At 38.8% G+C, this 12,852-nt stretch overlaps 1 protein-coding gene across 5 annotated transcripts in view; it reads left to right on the forward strand.

The window, feature by feature from the left end:
* ATXN3 (ataxin 3) overlaps positions 1–12,852 on the forward strand; it is a 33,554-nt gene that overhangs the window by 8,467 nt on the left and 12,235 nt on the right. For 3 of the 5 annotated variants that reach the window (XR_013827301.1, XR_013827302.1, XM_079914623.1), the window contains exons 4-9: positions 660–745; positions 1,171–1,237; positions 4,079–4,166; positions 9,794–9,926; positions 10,262–10,428; positions 11,732–11,828. Coding sequence is in view for 3 of the 5 variants with exons in the window: in XM_079914623.1 (XP_079770749.1) it covers positions 660–745; positions 1,171–1,237; positions 4,079–4,166; positions 9,794–9,926; positions 10,262–10,428; positions 11,732–11,828 (638 nt within the window). In the remaining 2 variants the exon portion in view is untranslated. The remainder of the gene's footprint in view (positions 1–659; positions 746–1,170; positions 1,238–4,078; positions 4,167–9,793; positions 9,927–10,261; positions 10,429–11,731; positions 11,829–12,852) is intronic. The other 2 variants (XM_079914625.1, XM_079914624.1) reach the window with 1 other exon arrangement.

The following is a 12,852-nucleotide window of genomic DNA, read 5'->3' on the forward strand; positions in this document are numbered from 1 at the left end:
TGCAGCGCTGCTCTTGGTGCCAGTTCACATTTGCGCACCTCATAGCGTTCACTTTTTGTTGTAGTCGTGCCTGGTTCACTTACTGCTTTGTTGGCTACCTTGGAGGGAAGGTAGTGAATTTTCAGAAATTTCCCTTTTTTTTCTCAGTTTGAAATAATCAGGTTTATCTTTTGTTTTTTTCCTACAAATCACAAACCCATGATAACAGAAGTTTAAAATTTATGAAAGCTTCAGTTTAAATCCCCAGAAATAACTCATTTTAATAGACATAAAATTATCATTATTACATATCAGGTAGTGAGTTGACTATCAGTTTTCTAAAGCAGGACCCGTAGCAGCCAAATTATCACGTTTGCAGTGGACTAGTTTTAAGAGTAGCACTTACTGGATAGAAAATACATCTGGAGTTTTGAGGCAGTTTTATCTAGGAATTGTGTGGTTCTCTGGAACATTCCAGAAACTTAGTGTAAAAAGTACTCTTTTAATGTTACGTTTGTATATTATTTATGGACTTAGTGATATATCTAGACACACACACACACTTTAAAAACCATAACCTTCTGGGGAAATTTATATATGAACTACAATTGTGTATACAACTAACATGGCTACACCACTTAAATTTGGAATTTTTAAAAGTTGTTATTTTTTTATAACAGGTTATAAGCAATGCCTTGAAAGTTTGGGGTTTAGAACTAATCCTGTTTAACAGTCCAGAGTATCAGAGGCTCAGGATCGATCCCATGTAAGATTTTATTTTGCCTTTCCTACATTTGATTTTTAAATTTATACTTTCTTAAAGGAGAAAAATACATCTTGCATGCTTTTGTTTTGATATTGCCCGTTTCAATCCCTCAGGTTTTCCTAGTTCACCTTTTGCGGCTGTCTGTGAACATCTGCCCACTGAGCCCTCCTGACCCCTCAGTGTCTGGCAGTGCAGAGCTGATCCTTGAATGGGGTGTGGTGCCATCGCTTTTGCACGGCGTCACTTATCTGCACAGAGATTCATACTGTTTTGTAATTTTTTAAAAATCAGTGATACTTAAAACTGTGAATATAATCCTAAATCCTCATAGGTTTTGTGTAATACTTTCCAATAGACAAACTAAATGAATATGAACTCTAGTATTTCAACTTAATATTATGTATGTTTTTTTTTCCTGTTTCTAGAAATGAAAGATCATTTATATGCAATTATAAAGAGCACTGGTTTACAGTTAGAAAATTAGGAAAACAGGTAATGCTTCCCCTCTTCCCCTGTCTTTTTCCTCATTCTGTAGCTCATTTGCAACTGAAGTGTAAGGGATTTGTGCCTTCGTCTTTAAGGCGCCTGTCCCTTTCACTTCAGTTGCAAATGAAACTCACCAGTAATGTGTGTATGTGGCCTGGTTTCAATAGAGAGAGAGAAGACATAAGTAAAATTCTCTATTTAATAAGACAATACAGCCGTGGTTACTTTTAATATGTTTATGAGTTTTTATGTTGTAAAGATGCTCCGTCAGTTAACTACTATTTTCATGGGTTTGTATTAAGCGTAGCAATGTCACAAAGCCTGAAATAGTGTCTAGCATGAATAAAAATTTCCAGTCATGTTTGCTTTTGCTTAACAAGGTTATTCGCATTCCAAAATGCCATGTAATATATGTATCTGCATAAATCATTTCTATTTTTTCTAAAAAAAGGACATGGAATGTGTCTTGAGCAAGGCTTTTTCTAAGATCAAGAAAAGTACCTAAAGTGTTATTTTTTAAAATAATTGCCAGTGATCTTTGTATACACGATACCATTTTTGAAAGAGTTAAAGTCCTTTTTCTTAGAATTTTGACACTTTGAAAGAGGATTATTATTATTTTTTGGCATTATTTATTTACTTGTTTATTTATTTATGGCTGCATTGGGTCTTCGTTGCTGTGCGTGGGCTTTCTCTAGTTGCGGCGAGTGGGGGCTACTTTTCATTGCGGTGCGTGGGCTTCTCATTGCAGTGGCTTCTCTTTGTTGCAGAGCTTGGGTTCTAGACACGCAGGCTCCATAGTTGTGGCACGTGGGCTCAGTAGTTGTGGCTTGTGGGCTCTAGAGCGCAGGCTCAGTAGTTGTGGCTCATGGGCTTAGTTGCTCCGTGGCATGTGGGATCTTCCCAGACCAGGGCTCGAACCCGTGTCCCCTGCATTGGCAGGGGGATTCTTAACCACTCTGCCACCAGGGAAGTCCGGAAAGAGGATTATTGAAAACAGGCTAATGTAGTAAAAAGGAATGAATTATTGATACATGTAACAACATGGATGAATCTCAAAATAATTATGCTGAGTGAAAGAACCTAGACACAAAATACTACATACCATATTGTTCCATTTATATAAAAGTGTAGAAAATGCAAACTAATCTGTAGTGACAGAAAGCAGATTGACTAGTGGTTGCCTGGGGATGAGGAGGGCAAGGAGCAGTGAAAGAGGAGGATTACAAGGGGCGCAGGAAAGTTGGCAGTGACGAATATGTTCACTCTTGGTTGTGGTGATGGCTTCATGGGTATATACATATGTTAAAACTTTTCAAATTGTATACTTTAAATATGGCCAGTTCACTGCATGTCAGTCATACCTTAATAAAGCTGTTTTAAAAAATAAACTAATACAAAACAAAAAAGGAAATGAAATCAAGAAAGTTGAATTAAATCAATACAAGATAATTCAAAAACAAAAGCCTTGCTATTACCTTTTAAGTCTGCTGCCTAGAAGCAGCTTCATCATAACTGATTATTTCTTAAGGTCCCCCTTGGGGGGGCAAAGAGCAAGTAAGGAGGTGTGGTGTGATGCAGGAAAGACTGACCCAGGTGGGAATCAACTCTGGGAAAAACCAGGGCAGGACAACTGCCAAGGTTATTTAACCTCTGGGTTTTATTTAGGTCTTTAAAAATATGATCAGGTATTCTTCACTTTCAAGATCTGAAGACTTAAATTCTAGAAATTCTTTTGTATTGATTTGCATGTAAACTTACGTTATTATTTTGAGGAAAAAAAATTTTTTTTTGTATTTCTTTATTTACTTTGGCTGCGCCGGGTCTTCTTTGTGGCACTTGGGATCTTTGTTGCAGCATGCGGGATCTTTAGTTGCGGCATGTGGGCTTCTTAGTTGCGGCATGTGGACTTATTAGTTGCGGCATGCATGTGGGATCTAGTTCCCCAACCAGGGATCGAACCCGGGCCCCCTGCATTGGGAGCACAGAGTCTTACCCACTGGACCACCAGGGAAGTCCCCTATTTTGAGAAATTTTTAAAATTTTAGTTCTTCAAAATTGAATTTACACATTTCAAATTATCTTTGACAAATACAGGAAATGTCAAAGTATGGCTTATCATCTTTGGTTCTAATTTGTACTTTTGTTTAAAATTGTATTTTTCCCTATAGACTCTTGTCTGAGGTCCCTGTATAAAGAAAAAGATGACTGAGAAAAATATTATCTCTGTGAAAATCCAGGAAAAGTAGTTGGTCATGTTGCTGACAGTAACTTCTGAAACTTTTGTATCTTGTGGGTTAAACTAGGAGGCCCATGAAGTAGTGACCAAATGATGTTACTTACATGCAGTAATGGCTTACTTTTTAAAATGAGTTGGCAATTATAAATTCTCTTCCTGGAATGTCTGGCTTTCTCTCAGTTGAACTATTTTGACCAAGATTATCAGCACTGAGAAAACTGGGTAGTTTTCCTTTTTCTTCCACCAATATAATATGATTAGATGAGGATTTTGTTGGGCTGTTCCTTTGAAAAAAGATTTAATTGTTGCTATCAATAAAGATACTTTAAAATACTGGCTATCAGTTTCTTTTCTTTTTTGGAGGAGGGATTTAAAGCTTATGGCTCAAAGCAAACTTTTAAAACATTTAATAGTGATAAATTTGCAACATTCTATTTCAATTTTTTAGAATCACATTATTTAATTACTTAAAAAAATCTTGATTTGACATGTTTTCAGTTTTTAGACAGTCTTACTAAGTTTAGATGGGTTATATCTATTCTTAACATGTGAAACTTCCTTATTACTTACATGTGCACTAACTTAAACATTGACAACTTTTTTTCCAGTGGTTCAACTTGAATTCTCTCTTGACGGGTCCAGAATTAATATCAGACACATACCTTGCACTTTTCTTGGCTCAGTTACAACAGGAAGGTAAGTAAAGACTGAACATTTTATGTTACCTTTTGAAGTAGCCAAATAAAACTATTTCCTTAGAAGTGAGTGTAACAAGGGGCTTCCCTGGTGGTGCAGTGGTTAAGAATCTGCCTGCCAATGCAGGGGACACGGGTTCGAGACCTGGTGCGGGAAGATCCCACACACCATGGAGCAGCTAAGCCTGTGCGCCACAACTACTGAGCCTGCGCTCTAGAGCCTGCGAGCCACAACTACTGAAGCCCGTGTGCCTAGAGCCCGTGCTCTGCAACAAGAGAAGCCGCCGCAGTGAGAAGTCCGCACACTGCAATGAAGAGTAGCCCCCGCTCACCGCAACTAGAGAAAGCCCACACACAGCAACGAAGACCCAACACAGCCAAAAATAAATTAATTAATTAATTTTTTTAAAAAGTTAAAAAAAGGAGTGAGTGTAACAATATTGTTTTCATGGCAGCGGCAGGGATATAATTTTTATGTTTTATGTGGTGAGCTTTAGGCTGTGATTTGGATGATAACTGCTCATTTAGCATTCTTGCTGACACTTGGCCCTCCCCTGGGGATGCTGATTCCTTTGCAGCCCTTCTACAGTAATGGTTCTTTTGTCTTCCGTACCCCACATACCACAGAGCCAAGGGGAGGTGGAGGTATTCTTCTTGCTCCTCTTTGCCCCTTCTTGGCCACTCTTCTTCCCTAAAAACTCCAGGTGCTTTGAAATACATGTCACGAGATTAAACTCTACCCCATGCTCCTTTGTAGTCTTTTGCACTCTGATCTTCCTCCTTTTCCACTGAAGATTTTAGGATCTGACTCACTGTCATCTCTCTACTTCAACTCCTTTCATCTTTCTTGGTGATTTCTACATCAAAAATCAATCCAATTCAACCTCTTCTTACTTTCAAAGATCATTTTCTTCACTCTTGCCTTGCCATTACTAACTACCACCTTCAAATCCCAGTTGTAAGCATCCTACTCTTAGACTATTGCCTCCTATGTTTACACCATATTTTTGGGTTTTTTTATTTCCAACAATTCTTTAAACCCTACTACAAACCTAAACATTCCCCTTACATCCTAAAATCCTGTATTACCCTGCTTATTTCCAGTAATCCATCATTATAATAATTCTGTTGCATTTCTCAACTCCTTTGTCCTTCTCTCCCTCCATCATACTTTTTTTTTTTTTTTTTTTTTTTGCGGTACGCGGGCCTCTCACTGTTGTGCCCTCTCCGGTTGCGGAGCACAGGCTCTGTACGCGCAGGCCCAGTGGCCATGGCTCACGGGCCGAGCCGCTCCGCGGCATGTGGGATCCTCCCGGACCAGGGCACAAACCTGCGTCCCCTGCATTGGCAGGCGGACTCTCAACCACTGCGCCACCAGGGAAGCCCCCTCCATCATACTTTTAAGACAAAATCCCAACCCTGGTTAAAACCCAATCTTGGGCTTGTGCAGTCCTCCATCAGAACAGCTGAACATGACTAAAGATAAAATATGATTTATTTTGCTTTAAATTTATAATCACAAATTTTTTTTTTAATTTTTATATGATCACAAATTTCAAATGAGCCTTTAGTGCTGCTTGACATCCCTACTATGTTCTCTCGGTTAGTTCACTTACCACTGTCCAAGGTGATGATTTCACAACTTCTGCCTTCAAACATCTAACCACTCCCCTCCCCCGTCCTGACTCCTAGCTTATGGCCTTCCTTTATATTCTACTACGAAAACAGGAGCAACTAAAAGAGAACGTCCTCATTTTTCTACCAGCAATCTATCACCTTGTTTCTATCTCTACCTGTGCTTTGAGCCTATTAAAATAGATGAATTGTCCCCTGTTCCTAACCAAGACCAACCTCTCCACTTTGGGGCTAGATCCCAGCTCCTCCCACCTACTCAGGATCTTTGCTTCTGCTTTTGTCACTCCACTCTCCTGTGTGATTAGTTTCCCCCTCTTTTCTGTATTATTTCTATCAGCAGAGAAATACACTTTTTCTCTCCATTGAGTAAAAAGAAAAAGCATCTTTAACACCAGGAAACTCCAGCTGTCTCCCATTTTTATTTTCTCCTTAGAATCATCTCTAGGGTGTTGTCTCCTATTCATGAACTCATTCCAGTTACACTGTCATAACCAATGTGTCACTGAAAACCCTCTTCTCAGTGTCACCAATGACCTCCACATTTGCCACTGCCAGTATTCAATTCTCAGTCTTCCTTTGACCTCATCTTTTCTGAGGGTATAGTTGATTATATCCTCCTTTAAACAGAATAAAACAAAACTTTCTTACCAAGAATGTCAAACAAGTATAAAGTATGGAAAATAATGTGATGGATCCTCACGTACCCTTCTCCCCGCCTCAACAAATATCTCATGGCCAGTCTTGTTTTACCTTTACCCTAGCCACTTCCTTTTCCAGTTTATTTTGAGAAAATACTAATTATCTTATTATGTTCTTTGTAGGTGTCTTTTTCATTAAAATCTTTAAAAAACAAGGACTCCTTAAAAAAATATAGTCACAATACTATAATGACACACAAAAATTTAATTACAATTCTGTAATAACATCAACTAATAACACCAACTAGCCAGCCAGTGTTCAAATCTCCAATCTCCTTGGTTAATTCTTCTGGGTTTTTTTTTTTTGTTTTTTTGTTTTTTTTTTACAGTTGAAGCAGGTTGAAATAAAGTTAATTGATTCCATTGGATTGCTGTGTCTCTAAAATATATCTATAGGCTTCTTCTCCTCTTAATTTTTTTCCTTGATTTATTCTTTTGAAGAAAATGGATCTTTTGTTCTCTTTCCCACATTCTAGATTTTGCTGGTTGCATCCTTTTTTTCGTCTGAGCCCTGGATGCCCAATAGACTGGTCCTTATATCTAGAGGCTGGATCAGATTCCGGTTGATTTGGGGAGGACAGAATTCTCTTTACAGATGGTGGTGTCTAGTTAGCTCTCTTTTTGTGATTTGGGTAGCTATTGATGATCAATGCCTAGTCCGTTATTTCATTGAAGACTGCAAAATGGTGATATCAGATTCCTGTCATTCCTTCATTTATTAGTTGGAGGACTTCTATACAAATAAACTTTCCCTCATCAACTGTTTGGTTATCCTGAAGTATAGTTCATATAGAAAAAGCAGGATAAATATTACTTTTATCAGTTTTTTAAATGAGTCGGTTTCATAGTATCCTTCCTCCAAAGGTAATTGGTTTGTTTCTGAAGTGTCAGTGTAAACAAATCCATTAAAACCATAGTTCATTTGGTTTAGTCCATTGTAATTATTATTCATGTTGATACACAAAATTGTCCCATCTTGGATGAGTGGGAACCTTTTGAACTTGACTCCCAAGCTTCTGAAATGACCACTCTAGCCTTTTGAAGCCCTTCTTTCTCATATAGTAAGAATTTTCAGTCTTATCTTGTATGTTTCCTGCCCTTTTAGTAATGGTGGTTAGAGATCACGGTCTGGGCACTGGCATGCTTATTGCTACCACGTTGGTTGTCATGTACCTCTCTCCAGTTACATGTAGGATCATAGTGTTGTAACTTCTTTGACTTTATATACTTGTATCCCTTTTCTTTTATGCCTAAAACCTTTGTTCCTAGCTATATCCTCCCTTCTTGAAATACTGTCTACACAAGGCTTCCAGGCCTCTGTGGAGGTTTACCTGCTGCTTGGCTGCTTCTTTCAGATTCCTTTTATGGATCTTACTCTTTTCAATCTCTAACTAATGAAGTGACCCAGAGTTCAGTCTTTGGACAACTTCTTGACTGCTCTCCCATTATTTTAAATATCATCTCTAAATAAAGTCTATCTGCCAATAATTCCTTAGACTTTTATCTTCTGCCTAGACACCTACACTGAACTCCAAACTCCTAACTTTAACATCTCCACTCAGAAGTTCAGAAAGCATTTTAAACTGAACACGTCTACAAAAGACGTATTTTTTTTTTCTCCCCATATATGCTATCCCTCAGGTTTTCCATTTTAGTAAGACCCACTCTTCTTGCACACTGGTTCCTATATATTTTGTGGATAAAGCAGCCTAGAGTGCTTTTTAAAGTGTAATGCACATTATGGCACACCTTCATTCGTCAACCCTTCAGTGGCTTCCTGGCACACTTAGAATGAGATCTAATCTTGAATGAAACCCAAGATCCTTACAGTGCCACCTCCATAAGGCAGTTTCTGCCCTTCCTGATACTCTTCATGGAATAGCATCGCGAGCTGACATAGTTTATTCTAGAATCTAGAAACAATTTTATTGGTGTAAAACATGTTAAACCATCTGAACTCTGAGCACACTTGTCCTTGTGAGAAACAAATGTTAAGTGTATTATGATTTACTCTTTTGAGTTTTTCCATTAACAGTCCTTTTCATCTTTGTTCATTTGTTTCATTATCTGTTAGTGTTCACAAAGAATATCCATAACAAGCACCAAAGTTGAAGAAAATTTATGGTAGAAAAATGTAAATTGAGGGACTTCCCTGGAGGTCCAGTGGTTAGGACTCTGCACTTCAATGCAGGGGCACAGGTTCGATCCCTGTTTGGGGAACTAAGATCCCACATGCCACGTGGTGCAGCCAAAAATAAGAAATGAAGAAAAACATAAATTGATTAGAGTGACTTAGGTGTAGCCCACCCTTATTTAGCTATTGTGTGGCGTATCCAGCTGGGAAAACCCTGGCTTTCTAGAATCGTATTTATAAAAAATTACACTGGGCCGGTGTAATTTTTTCAAAACATGAACTGCATCTTCAACACCTTGACTAGATTTGGGATATTGGCTTTCCAGCTCCTGTTTTCAGTTTGGAGGGATGTGTATGTGTCAGTGTCAGGGTCAGGGGCAGCTGTTTCCACAGATGACTCATTTTACCCATATTACACATTATTACACACATCCTCTGATTGTGTCCTCAAATAGCCCTCCGAGGAAGGTACAGTATAATCTATGTAGCAGTTGAAGAAACCAAGACCTAGATGGGTAAAGGGGTTTACCAGAGGCCAGGCAGCTAGGAAATAGATAGGGGATTAAAACCCAGGTCATCTGATTCCAGATTCCTTGCTCTTCCTTATTCCTTTCCTTGCCTCTCTGGTATCATTTAGTGTAACCTACTTGGTCAGGCACTGTTTTAGTAGATCCCTTTACAGATTTGATTATTTCTCATAGTCACTCTGTGAGATGGCTCTTCCCATTTTACAAGTGAAGAAAGCAAGGTTCAGAGACTATGTAATTTGTTCTAGATCACCCCACTAGTAAGCGTAAGAATCATTATTTGAACCCAGGTACTCCTGACTCCTCAGTCTGTGTCCTCACTCCACTGCTCTGTGCTGCCTCTCTATCTGCTGTCATTTTTTTTTTTTTGCGGTACGCGGGCCTCTCACTGTTGTGGCCTCTCCTGTTGCGGAGCACAGGCTCCGGATGCACAGGCTCAGTGGCCATGGCCCACGGGCCCAGCCGCTCCACGGCATGTGGGATCCTCCCAGACCAGGTCACGAACCTGTGTCCCCTGCATCGGCAGGTGGACTCTCAACCACTGCGCTGCCAGGGAAGCCCTGCTGTCATTTTTAATCAATTTTGAATCACTTGCTAACTGTTTTAGTTTATTTTTGCCTTTTTTTTTTTTTAGGTTATTCTATATTTGTTGTTAAGGGTGATCTGCCAGACTGTGAAGCTGACCAACTCCTACAGATGATCAGGGTCCAACAGATGCATCGACCAAAACTTATTGGAGAAGAATTAGCACAACTCAAAGAACAAAGGTAAAATTGAGCTTGCAGTATGGAATATATGATAGTATTTCATTACAAAAATTAAATTTTCGTGCTTACACTGAAGATGAGGTCCTTTTATTATTGGTGATTTTTTTTAGACCTTTATGTTTTAGTGAAGTTTATTGGTTTAACCTTGGATCAACTCTGAATTATTTAAATATACTTAGATTCACATCACAGTAAAACCTTTATATTATTAGACCTTATCTGCCAGAAAATGTGTAAGTTTTGACTTACATAAAAATCTTTGGTTTATAAATGTCTCTGTTATATCTAAAATAGAAGAGTGGTCTGCAGTTATTTTTAGTGCTTTTTTTCTTTAGAGTCCAGAAAACAGATCTAGAACGCGTCTTAGAAGCAAACGATGGATCAGGAATGTTAGACGAAGATGAGGAGGATTTGCAGAGGGCTCTGGCACTAAGTCGCCAAGAAATTGACTTGGAAGATGAAGAAGCAGATCTCCGCAGGGCCATTCAGCTCAGCATGCAAGGTATGGACATTCCAACACATACTTTATTCACTGTTGAAGAATTGATTCAGATCATTCTTAGTTCTTCTGGAAGTTAATGTACTATTGGTAGAAGTTCTTGGACAATCACTGCAGAAGCAATAGCTATGTACAATCAGTTATTGTTTTTTAGATTTCTTTTAAAACAACTTTTTACGACTTGTGTTATATTAGGACTAGTTTTATTTTTATTTCTGGTTATTCCACTTGGTTATAATACTGTGCTAACACAGTAGCAAACTGAGGTTAATCATTGTGAGGTCAGTGGGCCCTTACCCAGACCAACTGTTCTAAAAATGTATGCTAGTGCACACGAAGGAAGGCCTGGACAGAGAAAGTAAATTGATTTTACAAAACTCTAACAATTAGTGGCTGTGCAGCTTACAGCTTAAGCCCACTTCGGTGAGCCCACTTTTTTAGTGATATAAGCCCATCAGCTGAGAGTAAAGATGCATCCCTCAGGGAATCCAAGCTGAGGGAGTTGTCTGGGATGTTGTTCAAAGGGGCTTACTTAAAAGTGTGAGGGGTTTTCTTTTCTTTTTCTTTTTTGATAGTTTTGATTTTGTCTAATGTGAATTTGCCTTCTACTTTCTAATGAAATTACTTGTCAGTTGAATTCCTTAAGTATCTAAATAAGGAATTCACAGGTGTGCCAGGAGGCTCATGAGTAGTCCATATGGTGTGCAGGCCCATTTTGGATTAGTAGAGCCTTGCTAGATTAGCCCAGTAATGGACAGACACCAGCTTTAATAGTTTTAGATATTTCTGTGTACTTTCCTTTCCTTTCCACTTTATTTCACAGTTTGTGCAGAATCTCTGATTGGTGCAATAATGAAGTGAGAACATGGAAACATACTTAAGTTGTTGTAGTACCCAAATGTTTCAGGATAGAGGGATGCAGAGAATGAGTGTGTTTTATGATCACCCACTTTGAGTTGCTTCTAGGAATTCTTTGCCTTTGAAAGTGCAGATTCGTTTCTGATAAGAGAGCACACAAGTGTGGCGTTAATTATTTCTCCTGCCAAGTTGGTCGTTGGGCTTACCTCCTCACATCCACTACATCACAGATGGGTAACAGCTTTGGCTGCAGTGGACACAGGTTAGATTTGAACTGCCTTATTCAGATTCTCCCTGAGACTTTCAGAGCCTTTCTTACATTTACAGAATGGTACAGAATATTTTTGAGAACAAAACTTATCGAAAGTTCCTTCACATAAGTATAAACATATTATTGCTTGAATTGGTAAATAAAATAGTATTTTGTTCTGTTTTATTTTGTTTTCAGGTACTTCCAGAAATACATGTCAAGATACTCCACAGACGTCAGGTACACATCTTACTTCAGAAGAGCTACGGAAGAGAAGAGAAGCCTACTTTGAAAAGTAAAGTAGTTGGTACAATATTAAAATTGCATATTTAATATTTACCTTGGCTGTTTTGTCTATTTGTAAACATACAGCTTTGACTTAAACCATTTATTGAGGGTTCTCTCCTTTTTTAAAATACTGGTTACTGCCTGACCCTATGAGCATTTAAATGTATTTTTTAAAAATTTGTAGGTAGGGCTTCCCTGGTGGTGCAGTGATTGAGAGTCCGCCTGCCGATGCAGGGGACACGGGTTCGTGCCCCGGTCCGGGAAGATCCCACATGCCGTGAAGCGGCTGGGCCCGTGAGCCATGGCCGCTGAGCCTGCGCGTCCGGAGCCTGTGCTCCACAACGGGAGAGGCCACAGCAGTGAGAGGCCCGTGTACTGCAAAATAAATAAATAAATAAATAAATAAATAAATAAATAAAAATAAAAATTTGTAGCTAATAAACTGTGAAATCAAATATAGTTTTAGGGGAAAACTTTGCCCCAGTACTAATTAAATTTACATGAAATAGGGTGAAGGAAACCCTGTCAAATTCGTCATCAAAAGGAAAATGGAATTGGGTCAAGGCAAGAGCAAAGCCTAATGATCCTTTGAGTGTACTTCTTGGTTACTTGGACCAACCCTGCGAAGTTCTCCTGTGAATTAATAGGAAAAACAGCATTTGCGGTAGGGGAACACACCCCCAAATAGAAGTGATGGTTAATTGCTCCACTCATTGCCACAGTAGCGGGGTACTGCAGGCCCATCAACATCAGGGACATGAGGGTAACCATAAATCTGAATCATCAGCTCCTAAAACCTAACTTTGTGCCCAGGTTTATAAGTGCTTTCAAAATAGAAATTTCACCTATAAAATTATCCTTTCCAGTAACTGTCACTCACGTCTTCATCCCTTTTTCTTTTTTTAATGATATAACTTCATCTTAAGATCACAAGATCTATAATGATACTCAGATCCTCTGATCCCAGGTCAGAAAACAAAGGCCAGTGGCTGAGTCTGGCCTATTATTTACTATATTTCAACAATTCTAAG

Source organism: Stenella coeruleoalba (genome assembly GCF_951394435.1).
Source record: "Stenella coeruleoalba genome assembly, chromosome: 2".
Taxonomy (NCBI): Eukaryota; Metazoa; Chordata; class Mammalia; order Artiodactyla; family Delphinidae; genus Stenella; species Stenella coeruleoalba.